Raw genomic sequence first — 12,671 nt, forward strand, 5'->3', positions numbered from 1 at the left:
CATGTCTAAAGGTTTCTACCCTGTGATTGGCTGATCATTTACTATACTGAGCCGTTGTCAAGGTGTACCTAATAAAGTGGCCGGTACACTGACAGTGTTTCTAAAGGCATCAGTCTCTGCTCTGTGATTGGCTGATCATTTACTATGCTGAGCAGTTATTAAGGTGTACCTAATAAAGTGGCACTGACGGTGTTTCTAAAGGCAGAGGTTTGGTAAATGTTGGATGTTTATTCTAATGAGTGTGGATGTGTGAGCTGAGGTCAGAGCTGCAGTCTGACTCTGTCACCATGAATATTTATGAACGTGTGAGAGCCGAGCACATTTTCTTAATATTCCCTCAAGTTAACATGTTGTTGTTAGCATGATTCATTCATGTGGAGGTCAGAGCCCCGAGCTCCACTACACGCCAACATGGGAGGAATATTTAAGGATCTACATTCAGGCTTTTACCTTTAATCAGTGTTTAGGATGTTAGAACCAAAATCTGCTCCATTAGCACAGGATGCTAACACTGTCACTCCTGTTAGCGTTGTTCTTACTGAACGGGGACGGAACAATAATAAAAAAAAAAAAACTATGAAAAATAAAGATCTGAACTAGTCATTTTGAAAGCACTTTTTACTTAAAAAATATTATTATTATTATCATTGTTTTAATTCTTCTTCTTCTTCTTCTTATTATATAAATCAACATTTAAAATTCTACGATTTACTTGTATTTAGTTTGAGATGAATTAGTACCAATATGGTGTTAAGCTGAGGATGCTGACTGATGTCCAGTGGTCTCACCTCAGTCTAATAAATGTACCTCGGGCCAGCTGCTCCACTTTAGCTGCCTTTTGAGCTGTCATACAGTTCATGGATTCTTGTGACAGTAGTTCTTGTAGGTGTTCTGTGGTACTGGTCATCAGAGGAGACCGGGATGACTTGTTGAAGTGCCCTGTTGTCAACGATGTCGATGGTCTGGAGCCTCTGGCGACACATTAGCGATCGCATTAGTTATCTTAGATGTTGTTTTTTTGGGACAAATCCAGATCTGCTGGACTGCAGCGGTGGCGCTTGCAGTTATGACTTGACCCCGTGTTGTTGTTAGCGTCTTTGCTAACATTAGCAACATTACATGACTCTGTGATTGTTGAGTGGTCATCAGAGTGACTCTGTGACTGCTGAGTGGTCGTCAGAGTGACTCTGTGACTGCTGAGTGGTCGTCAGAGTGACTCTGTGACTGTTGAGTGGTCGTCAGAGTGACTCTGTGACTGTTGAGTGGTCGTCAGAGTGACTCTGTGACTGTTGAGTGGTCATCAGAGTGACTCTGTGACTGTTGAGTGGTCATCCGACAAACTTTGTGACTGTTGAGGTGTCATCAGAGTGTCTCTGTGACTGTTGAGTGGTCATCAGAGTGACTCTGTGACTGTTGAGTGGACATCAGAGTGACTCTGTGACTGTGAGTGGTCACCAGAGTGACTCTGTGACTGTTGAGTGGTCACCAGATTGACTCTGTGACTGTTGAGTGATCATCACAGTGACTCTGTGACTGCTGAGTGGTTGTCAGAGTGACTCTGTGACTGTTGTGTGGTCATCAGAGTGACTCTGTGACTGATGAGTGGTCGTCAGAGTGACTCTGTGACTGCTGAGTGGTCGTCAGAGTGACTCTACGACTGCTGGGTGGTCATCAGAGTGGCTCTGTGACTGTTGAGTGGATATCAGGGTGACTCTGTGACTGTTGAGTGGTCATCAGAGTTACTCTGTGACTGTTGAGTGGTCATCAGATTGACTCTGTGACTGTTGAGTGGTCATCAGAGTGTCTCTGTGTTTGTTGAGTGGTCGTCAGAGTGACTCTGTGTTTGTTGAGGGGTCATCAGAGTGACTCTGTGTTTGTTGAGTGGTCATCAGAGTGACTCTGTGTTTGTTGAGTGGTCATCAGAGTGACTCTGTGACTGTTGAGTGGTCGTCAGAGTGACTCTGTGACTGCTGAGTGGTCATCAGAGTGACTCTGTGACTTTTGAGTGATCGTCAGAGTGACTCTGTGACTGTTGAGTGGTTGTCAGAGTGACTCTGACTGTTGAGTGGTCATCAGAGTGACTCTGTGACTGTTGAGTGGTCATCAGAGTGACTCTGTGTTTGTTGAGTGGTCATCAGAGTGACTCTGTGACTGTTGAGTGGTCGTCAGAGTGACTCTGTGACTGTTGAGTGGTCGTCAGAGTGACTCTGTGACTGTTGAGTGGTCGTCAGAGTGACTCTGTGACTGTTGAGTGGTCATCAGAGTGACTCTGTGACTTTTGAGTGATCGTCAGAGTGACTCTGTGACTGTTGAGTGGTTGTCAGAGTGACTCTGTGACTGTTGAGTGGTCATCAGAGTGACTCTGTGACTGCTGAGTGGTCGTCAGAGTGACTCTGTGACTGTTGAGTGGTCGTCAGAGTGACTCTGTGACTGTTGAGTGGTCATCAGAGTGACTCTGTGACTGTTGAGTGGTCGCCAGAGTGACTCTGTGTTTGTTGAGGGGTCATCAGAGTGACTCTGTGTTTGTTGAGTGGTCACCAGATTGACTCTGTGACTGTTGAGTGGTCATCAGAGTGACTCTAAGACTGTTGTGTGGTCATCAGAGTGACTCTGTGACAGCTGAGTGGTCGTCAGAGTGACTCTAAGACTGCTGGGTGGTCATCAGAGTGACTCTGTGATTGTTGAGTGGATATCAGGGTGACTGACTGTTGAGTGGTCATCAGAGTGACTCTGTGACTGCTGAGTGGTTGTCAGAGTGACTCTGTGACTGTTGAAAGGTCTTCAGAATGACTCTGTGACTGTTGAATGGTCACCAGAGTGACTCTGTGACTTGTTAAAATACTTGAACATGCCCATAACAATTTTATATCAAAGTGCCCCATCATTACCTGCAAATAGCTTAACCTTCAGAGGACATCCTTTGACAAGTATCTCAGAAATTCTGATAGCAGCAGGTGGGGTTAGTTCTAGCTCACTTTAATCTGTCATTAAACATTGTTCAAATATATGTATGTATTAATTGATCCCCCCTCTCTCTGTCACTCTCTCTTAGCGGGGTGGGGTTAGCTCGCGCTCACTTTGAGAAGCAGCCTCCGTCCAATCTGAGGAAATCAAACTTCTTCCACTTTGTTTTGGCGCTCTATGACCGTCAGGGCCAGCCGGTGGAGATTGAGCGAACCACCTACGTCGACTTTGTGGAGAAGGAGAAGGTGAGACATTGGGACGAGCTAGGGAACGAAACAAGCACACCCTCATGATTTGATTGATTTGTGTTCTTGCGTTTCAGGAACCGACTGGAGAGAAAACCAACAACGGGATTCACTACAAGCTCCAGCTGCTGTACAGTAATGGTGGGTGCGCTTGTTTTACTCATGCATGCAGCCCAACTACTAAGTAGCTCATGAATATATATCTGATGAAAAAGTTTGTCAGTAATATCCTTACATTTTCAAACATGGGTATACATTGAAGTGATTTAAATGTGGTTTTATTTGGATAATGTTGACAAAATACTAATTATTTTGGTCCACACCTATGAGACAAATGGATTATAATGATCAGTGAATCGTGGAAGAATTCCATTACATTTTTAAAGATATGTAACCACATTAGTATATTATTGTTATTATATCATTAACTAATATATATTTGACATTATTATATTATATATTTCTGTATGACCATTTTTCTCTCAAATATTCAAATTTCAAAGTTTGAGACTGAATGTTTTTTCTGCTCATAGCTGTAAAAAAAAAAACAATAAAATAAAATAAGATGAAATTAAAAAAATCTGAATAATGATATAAAATGAAGAAAAAATAAAATAAGATAAAATGGTAATAGAATAAAACAAAGTAATGAGGTGAAATAAGATCAGATAAATTAATAACAATAAAATCAAATACAAATAAATAAATAAATAAATTAAATCAAATTAAATTAATTAAATTGAATGAAATGCAATGAAATGAAATTGAACTGAATAAAACTAAACTAAATTAAATTAAATTAAAATACAAAATGATATAAAATGATAGAAAATAAAATAAAATAAAAATAAAAAATATAAAGTGTCGGAAAATAAAACAAAGAAAACAAAGTTAATATTGATCTTTTACGATGGATTTGTAAAGAATTGAAATAATGCAGCCTTTCCCAAACTTCGGCACACAGCAGACTCAGAGCATCCTCCTCCTGATGCCTTATACCAGGAAAGGCAGAAACCTTCATAGAAAAGTCTGTGGCTCTACAGATCACAGTTAAATGGCCACTGTCTGGTGGTTAGTTTAGTCCAGTGAAATGTTATTTTCTAACATTATTCTCTGTAAACTCTGAAAACTCTTCTCCAATAGCACCAATGTCTTCAAGGACATTGAGGAATTCTTAAAATCAGGAAGTGAGCGGTGTGGTAGAATGTTTAAGAGTGTCACCAGTTAATCTAAGACCAGTTAAACCATGACACCGCTTTCTCAGATCAGACAAAATGATGGTAAAAAGGTGACATCTCTGTTTTGGTTCCTTTGAGACTGCAGTGATGACCATTTTCATGTTTTTATTTGAGTTTTAAAAAAAAATCTGTTTTATTTATCATCAGTGAGCTCTCAGCCAGGACCTCAGGGACCCGATGGAGGGCCCAACTCTCATTTGGGGAAATGCTGGAATAATTTTTATTGTAATGATAAGAATAATAATCAATAATATTATAATGTGTGTGTTTTGACAGGGGTGAGAACGGAGCAGGACCTGTACGTCCGACTCATCGACTCCATGACTAAACAGGTGAGATTACCATCAACAGGATTTTCAAAATAAAGTTCATCACCTAAAACAGGTGAGATTACCATCAACAGGATTTTCAAAATAAAGTTCATCACCTAAAACAGGTGAGATTACCATCAACAGGATTTTCAAAATAAAGTTCATCACCTCAAACAGGTGAGATTACCATCAACAGGATTTTCATAATAAAGTTCATCACCTCAAACAGGTGAGATTACCATCAACAGGATTTTCATAATAAAGTTCATCACCTCAAACAGGTGAGATTACCATCAACAGGATTTTCAAAATAAAGTTCATCACCTCAAACAGGTGAGATTACCATCAACAGGATTTTCATAATAAAGTTCATCACCTCAAACAGGTGCACAGATGCTGGTGCTCATGATTCCTCAGACATGAGAGCTCAGAGAACTCTCAGGATCAGACAGGACTACAAAAATACAACAAACATGGAGGATGGTTGGCGTTGTCGGCAGGATCATCGGTTCTTACTCCAGCTCCTCATCTTCTCAGTGAGCGTCTGGACTCAGAGCTCCGTCTGTTTTTGAACTCAGGTTTACCTGCTCTCATTGGTTACTGCAGGTTCTCCATCAGAGCAGTCCTGATACTGATGGTTCCAGACCAGGAGGGTTCTGACTGGCTGGTAAAAGTTGCCATGCCTCCCTGACTGTTAGGCCTCTGAACCAGACCCAAACCTGGAAAGTCTCCTCTGTGTGGTCAGCCTCAGAGAGCAGACATAGGAATATTTCACAATAAGAGCGTGTATTTCCTCCTGCAGATTTACCTGTCAGACTGAACCGTCTCACTGACACCTCTGACTAGTTCTGACTGTCTGTTATTTTATTCCTCCTCTCCTGTCATTCTGACCTTCACTTAAAACATAGACCCCCACAGGATCTCAGTGAGTCTATCGCCCCCTACAGGATGACCTGTAGGTCCTGGTTCATTAACCTTCACTTTAAACATAGACCTCTACAGGGTCCGTGAGTCTATCGCCCCCTACAGGATGACCTGTAGGCCCTGGTTCATTAACTGAACCAGTCATCAGGCTGTGGTTATGAACTGTGCAGCCTGTAGGGGGTGCTCTCATGGCTGCATGTTCAAACCGTCTGAAAGAAAGTCCCGTCAGCTCTAGATGAGAACAGAAGAGGATTCAAACGAGGCATTCTGCTAAGGAGCTGTTAACGAGCCTCTCCACCAGCCAACCCTTTTCAGGGTTTAGAGCAGCTGTTTCACATCAACATCTGGAAGAACAATAGCAATAATGCTAATAATGTTAAAAGTGACAATGATGCTAATAATGCTAGTAATGCTAATAATGCTAATTATGCCTATAATGCTTATAATGCTAATAATGGTAATGATGCTAATTATGCTTATTAAGCAAATCATACAAATCATTCTTACAGTGTTAACAATGCTAAACATGCTTATGATGCTAATTATAATTATAATGCTAATAATGGCAACAATGCTAATGACTGACAATGATAATATTGTTTATAGTGCTAATTAAGCTAATTATGCTTATTATTGCTAGCAAGGCTAGTAATGCTGATATGCTCATAATGCTACAGATGGTGATAATGCTAATGATACAAATATATTGGTTATACTGCTAATAATGCTAATATTGCTTATGGTGGTTAGAGTGCTAATAATGCTAATTATGCTAACCATAGCTATATAACTTTTACTGCTAATAGTGCTAATCATGCTAATCATGCTCTAATGAACCAAGGCTGGAATGTTTCTGTGGAGGAACCTCTGAGTCTGTAGTCATGTTGGGAGCGAGCCCTGGTCAGTCAGAAGAAACCGGATCTCTGAAAACTGTTAGCAATAACAACCTAGTTCTTCACTTATATAAACCAAGAACCAGTCCTCAGTGTGAGGAGGCTCATAGACCTGGACTCGGAACAGACTGATGATAGAACATGGACCACAACCAGACTGACGATAGACCTGGATCAGGACCAGTGTGATGATAGACCTGGACCAGCGTGATGATAGACCTGGATCAGGGACAGAATGATGATGATACCTGGATCAGGAGCAGTGTGATGATAGACCTGGATCAGGATCAGTGTGAGGATAGACCTGGATCAGGACCAGTGTGAGGATAGACCTGGATCAGGACCAGTGTGAGGATAGACCTGGACCAGGACCAGTCTTGTGTTGATGTTCTGCTGTTTGTGTTCCAGCCGATCATCTATGAAGGTCAGGATAAGAACCCAGAGATGTGCCGAGTTCTGCTGACTCATGAAATCATGTGCAGGTAAGATCACACCTGAACACCTGACACCTGCACACCTGACACCTGCATATCTGAACACCTGAACACCTGACAACTGCACACCTGACACCTGCATATCTGAACACCTGAACACCTGCAAACCTGCACACCTGACAACTGAACACCTGACACCTGAACACCTGACACCTGACACCTGCACACCTGAACACCTGAACACCTGCACACCTACACACCTGAACACCTGCACACCTACACACCTGACACCTGAACGCCTAAATACCTGAACACCTACACACCTGCACACCTGACACATGAACACCTGACACCTGCAAACCTGAATACCTGAACACATACACACCTGCACACCTGACACCTGAACACCTGACACCTGAACACCTGCACACCTGCACATCTGAACACCTGCACACCTGACACCTGCACACCTTAACACCTGACACCTGCACACCTGACACCTGAACACCTGACACCTTAACACCTGCACACCTGAGCACCTGACATCTGACATCTGAACACCTGACATCTGACACCTGCACACCTGACATCTGAACACCTAACACCTGCACACCTGACACTTGACATCTGCACACCTTCACACCTGACACCTGACACCTGAACACCTGACACCTGACCACTGACCACCTGCACACCTGACACCTGACACCTGAACACCAAAACACCTGACACCTGACACCTGAACACCTGACACCTGAACACCTGAACACCTGACACCTGACACCTGAACACCTACACACCTGCACACCTGACACCTGATATCTGAACAACTGACACCTGCACTCCTGATATCTGTACACCTGACACCTGACACCTGACATCTGAACACCTACACACTTGAACACCTGACATCTGAAAACCTGACACCTGAACACCTGCACACCTGAACACCTGACACCCGAACACCTGACACCTGAACACCCGACAACTGACACCTGAACACCTGACACCTGACACCTGAACACCTACACAGCTGACACCTGAACACCAAAACACCTGACACCTGAACACCTAACACCTGAACACCTGCACAACTGACAGCTGAACACCTGACACCTGACATCTGACATCTGACATCTGACACCTGACATCTGAACACCTGACACCTGACATCTGACCACCTGACCCCTGAACACCTGAACACCTGACACCTCAAACCTGACACCTGACCACCTGAACACCTGACACCTGCACACCTGAACACCTAACACCTGAACACCTGACACCTGAACACCTGACGCATGAACACCTGCACAACTGACACCTGAACACCTACACACCTGCACACCTGACCCCTGACACCTGAACAACTGACACCTGACATCTGAACATCTGACACCTGACACCTGAACACCTGACACCTGACACCTGACATCTGAACACCTGACACCTGACATCTGAACACCTGACACCTGAACACCTGCACACCTGAACAGCTGACACCTGACACCTGACACATGAACACCTGACACCTGAACACCTGAACACCTGACACCTGCACAACTGACACCTGACACCTGCACACCTACACACCTGACACCTGAACACCTGACACCTTAACACCCGACAACTGACCACCTGAACACCTGAACACCTGAACACCAAAACACCTGACACCTGACACCTGAACACCAAAACACCTGACACCTGAACACCTAACACAATTGAACACCTGCACAACTGACAGTTGACCACCTGACACCTGACATCTGACACCTGACACCTGACATCTGACTACCTGACCCCTGAACACCTGCACACCTGACACCTGACACCTCACACCTGACACCTGACCACCTGAACACCTGACACCTGCACACCTGAACACCTGCACACCTGCACACCTGACACCTGAACACCTGACGCATGAATACCTGCACAACTGACAGCTGAACACCTGACACCTGACACCTGACATCCGACATCTGAAAACCCGACACCTGAACACCTGCACACCTGAACACCTGACACCTGACACCTGAACACCTGACAACTGACCACCTGAACACCTGACACCTGAACACCAAAACACCTGACACCTGAACACCAAAACACCTGCACACCTGACACCTGAACACCTGCACAACTGACAGCTGAACACCTGACACCTGGCACCTGACACCTGACCCCTGAACACCTGCACACCTGCACAACTGACACCTGAACACCTAGGACTACAGGTAAAGGTCAAGCGCCCCCTAATTACATGAATATTGCTACAGTATTAGTTGATAGTTCATACATTGTTAGGAGGTTAGTTCTTTTCAATGACAGAGCTATTACTTGGGAAATTCCAGATCTATTAACAGGTTATTGCACCTTTTCTAGAGAAATCTCTAGATATGTAAGGGTTTATGCCTGATGAGGCTTCCAATTATAGCAGTTGCCTCCGTGAAGTCCAGGGCATTAACCCTTACATACCATGGTCACTGGCCAATGAAAATAATTATAAAACTACTCATTTATAATTTCAAAGCTGTGATCAAAATAGAAAGTTTTACAAAAACAACTGCTTCTTTCCCCTAGCAACACCTGAGGGCTTGACTATTAACTGAAAAAGCCATTCCAATCCCATAACGTTCTTAGGGAATGTAAACGTTTTTCAGTACTCCAGTAAATAGGATGGGCCATAGGTACCCAGTCACGACGGAACAATGTTTTATCTCCTTAAATATATCAATAATTAATCCTGATTATTACGTTAATGTTCTAACAGCCCTTTACTATGAACCGTGGAGAGCTGTATGATCTCCACACGTCTGCTCCTGTGTTTTCATGTTTTTTATCTCCTGATAAATGGAATAAACCGTTCTGACAATGGTGCTTTATTATTCTGTCTCTGTCTGTGTTTCAGTCGCTGCTGTGATAAGAAGAGCTGTGGAAACAGGAATGAGACGCCGTCAGACCCCGTCATCATCGACAGGTACCGTGTTATCGTGCTCCACTATATTTCATTGGCTGTGGTTATAATTGGACGTGGCGGCGTGTGTGATAGTGTCAGTGTGAGTCCACCAGCTGATACAAAAACTGCGCAACAATCAGTGGTTACACACCAACGTAGAAGAAAATTCCACATAAACACACTTTAAGAGCATGTCTGATGGTTGAACAGTGCTGTTATTGTCAGGAAACACAAACAAACTCAGATTCAGAGAGCTTCCTCGGGTTCAGGCAGACCTTTAAATGTGCGCTAAACTCAGATTGTTACTCCTAAAGCTCAGTTGTGTCTCCCTCCTGCTTTTATTTTGAAAGGTTCAGTCCTTCCTGTCTATGGGCTGTTACCCTGATGCATGTGGAATATAGACCATGTCCCAGAGCAGGTCACCAGTGGAGCACTTGGCCTACAGAGAGGCTGAGAGTGCTGAAGTACAGACCCAAAACCCCACAGTCTGGGTCTTGATGGAGAAAAGCTGGTAAAAAGTGGCTCCAACCCGAACCAGCCTGGTCTAACCCAGGTCCATGTATCCCAGCATGCTTTTAGTAGAAGCACAATGGGCCAAATTTTAGAGGAGGGGTGTAGTGGTTTATGGAGACTGCCAGACCACAGCAAAAGAAAAGCCCCGTCACTGGTCTGGAACCACAGAGAGACTCAGACCCTGATACATCAACAAACTCTCTGCAGGTTCACAGTCCCGTGTGGGCAACCTTTGGAAAAGTGGGTGGAGCTGGAGAGGAGCGAGAGTTTCCATTGTCCCAACCTCTAGACTCTGGTCTCAGTCCTGGACTCCTCTAGACTCTGGTCTCAGTCCTGGACTCCTCTAGACTCTGGTCTCAGTCCTGGACTCCTCTAGACTCTGGTCTCAGTCCTGGACTCCTCTAGACTCTGGTCTCAGTCCTGGACTCCTCTGGACTCTGGTCTCAGTCCTGGACTCCTCTAGACTCTGGTCTCAGTCCTGGACTCCTCTAGACTCTGGTCTCAGTCCTGGACTCCTCTAGACTCTGGTCTCAGTCCTGGACTCCTCTAGACTCTGGTCTCAGTCCTGGACTCCTCTAGACTCTGGTCTCAGTCCTAGACTCCTCTAGACTCTCTTCTCAGTCCTAGACTCTGGTCTCAGTCCTGGACTCCTCTAGACTCTTAGCTCAGTCCTAGACTCTGGTCTCAGTCCTGGACTCCTCTAGACTGGTCTCAGTCCTTGACTCCTCTAGACTCTGGTCTCAGTCCTGGACCCCTCTAGACTCTGGTCTCAGTCCTGGACTCCTCTGGACTCTGGTCTCAGTCCTGGACTCCTCTAGACTCTGGTCTCAGTCCTGGACTCCTCTAGACTCTGGTCTCAGTCCTGGACTCCTCTAGACTCTGGTCTCAGTCCTGGACTCCTCTAGACTCTGGTCTCAGTCCTGGACTCCTCTAGACTCTGGTCTCAGTCCTGGACTCCTCTAGACTCTGGTCTCAGTCCTGGACTCCTCTAGACTCTGGTCTCAGTCCTGGACTCCTCTACACTCTGGTCTCAGTCCTGGACTCCTCTAGACTCTGGTCTCAGTCCTGGACTCCTCTACACTCTGGTCTCAGTCCTGGACTCCTCTACACTCTGGTCTCAGTCCTGGACTCCTCTAGACTCTGGTCTCACTCCTGGACTCCTCTAGACTCTGGTCTCAGTCCTGGACTCCTCTACACTCTGGTCTCAGTCCTGGACTCCTCTAGACTCTGGTCTCAGTCCTGGACTCCTCTAGACTCTGATGTCAGTCCTGGACTCCTCTAGACTCTGGTCTCAGTCCTGGACTCCTCTAGACTCTGGTCTCAGTCCTGGACTCCTCTACACTCTGGTCTCAGTCCTGGACTCCTCTACACTCTGGTCTCAGTCCTGGACTCCTCTACACTCTGGTCTCAGTCCTGGACTCCTCTACACTCTGGTCTCACTCCTGGACTCCTCTAGACTCTGGTCTCACTCCTGGACTCCTCTAGACTCTGGTCTCAGTCCTGGACTCCTCTACACTCTGGTCTCACTCCTGGACTCCTCTAGACTCTGGTCTCACTCCTGGACTCCTCTAGACTCTGGTCTCAGTCCTGGACTCCTCTACACTCTGGTCTCAGTCCTGGACTCCTCTAGACTCTGGTCTCAGTCCTGGACTCCTCTAGACTCTGATCTCAGTCCTGGACTCCTCTAGACTCTGGTCTCAGTCCTGGACTCCTCTACACTCTGGTCTCAGTCCTGGACTCCTCTAGACTCTGGTCTCAGTCCTGGACTCCTCTAGACTCTCGTCTCAGTCCTGGACTCCTCTAAACTCTGGTCTCAGTCCTGGACTCCTCTACACTCTGGTCTCAGTCCTGGACTCCTCTACACTCTGGTCTCAGTCCTGGACTCCTCTAGACTCTGGTCTCAGTCCTGGACTCCTCTAGACTCTGGTCTCAGTCCTGGAATCCTCTACACTCTGGTCTCAGTCCTGGACTCCTCTGGACTCTGGTCTCAGTCCTGGACTCCTCTACACTCTGGTCTCACTCCTGGACTCCTCTAGACTCTGGTCTCAGTCCTGGACTCCTCTAGACTCTGGTCTCAGTCCTGGACTCCTCTACACTCTGGTCTCAGTCCTGGACTCCTCTGGACTCTGGTCTCACTCCTGGACTCCTCTAGACTCTGATCTCAGTCCTGGACTCCTCTACACTCTG

The 12,671-nt window shown here is 45.5% G+C and overlaps 1 protein-coding gene across 1 annotated transcript in view; it reads left to right on the forward strand.

The window, feature by feature from the left end:
- ebf3a (EBF transcription factor 3a) overlaps window positions 1–12,671 on the forward strand; it is an 84,840-nt gene that overhangs the window by 8,391 nt on the left and 63,778 nt on the right. The window contains exons 2-6 of the mRNA XM_041815849.1: window positions 3,053–3,209; window positions 3,287–3,350; window positions 4,724–4,779; window positions 6,984–7,057; window positions 9,924–9,992. Of these exons, the coding sequence (XP_041671783.1) occupies window positions 3,053–3,209; window positions 3,287–3,350; window positions 4,724–4,779; window positions 6,984–7,057; window positions 9,924–9,992 (420 nt within the window). The remainder of the gene's footprint in view (window positions 1–3,052; window positions 3,210–3,286; window positions 3,351–4,723; window positions 4,780–6,983; window positions 7,058–9,923; window positions 9,993–12,671) is intronic.

Source organism: Cheilinus undulatus, linkage group 20 (assembly GCF_018320785.1).
Source record: "Cheilinus undulatus linkage group 20, ASM1832078v1, whole genome shotgun sequence".
Classification (NCBI taxonomy): Eukaryota; Metazoa; Chordata; class Actinopteri; order Labriformes; family Labridae; genus Cheilinus; species Cheilinus undulatus.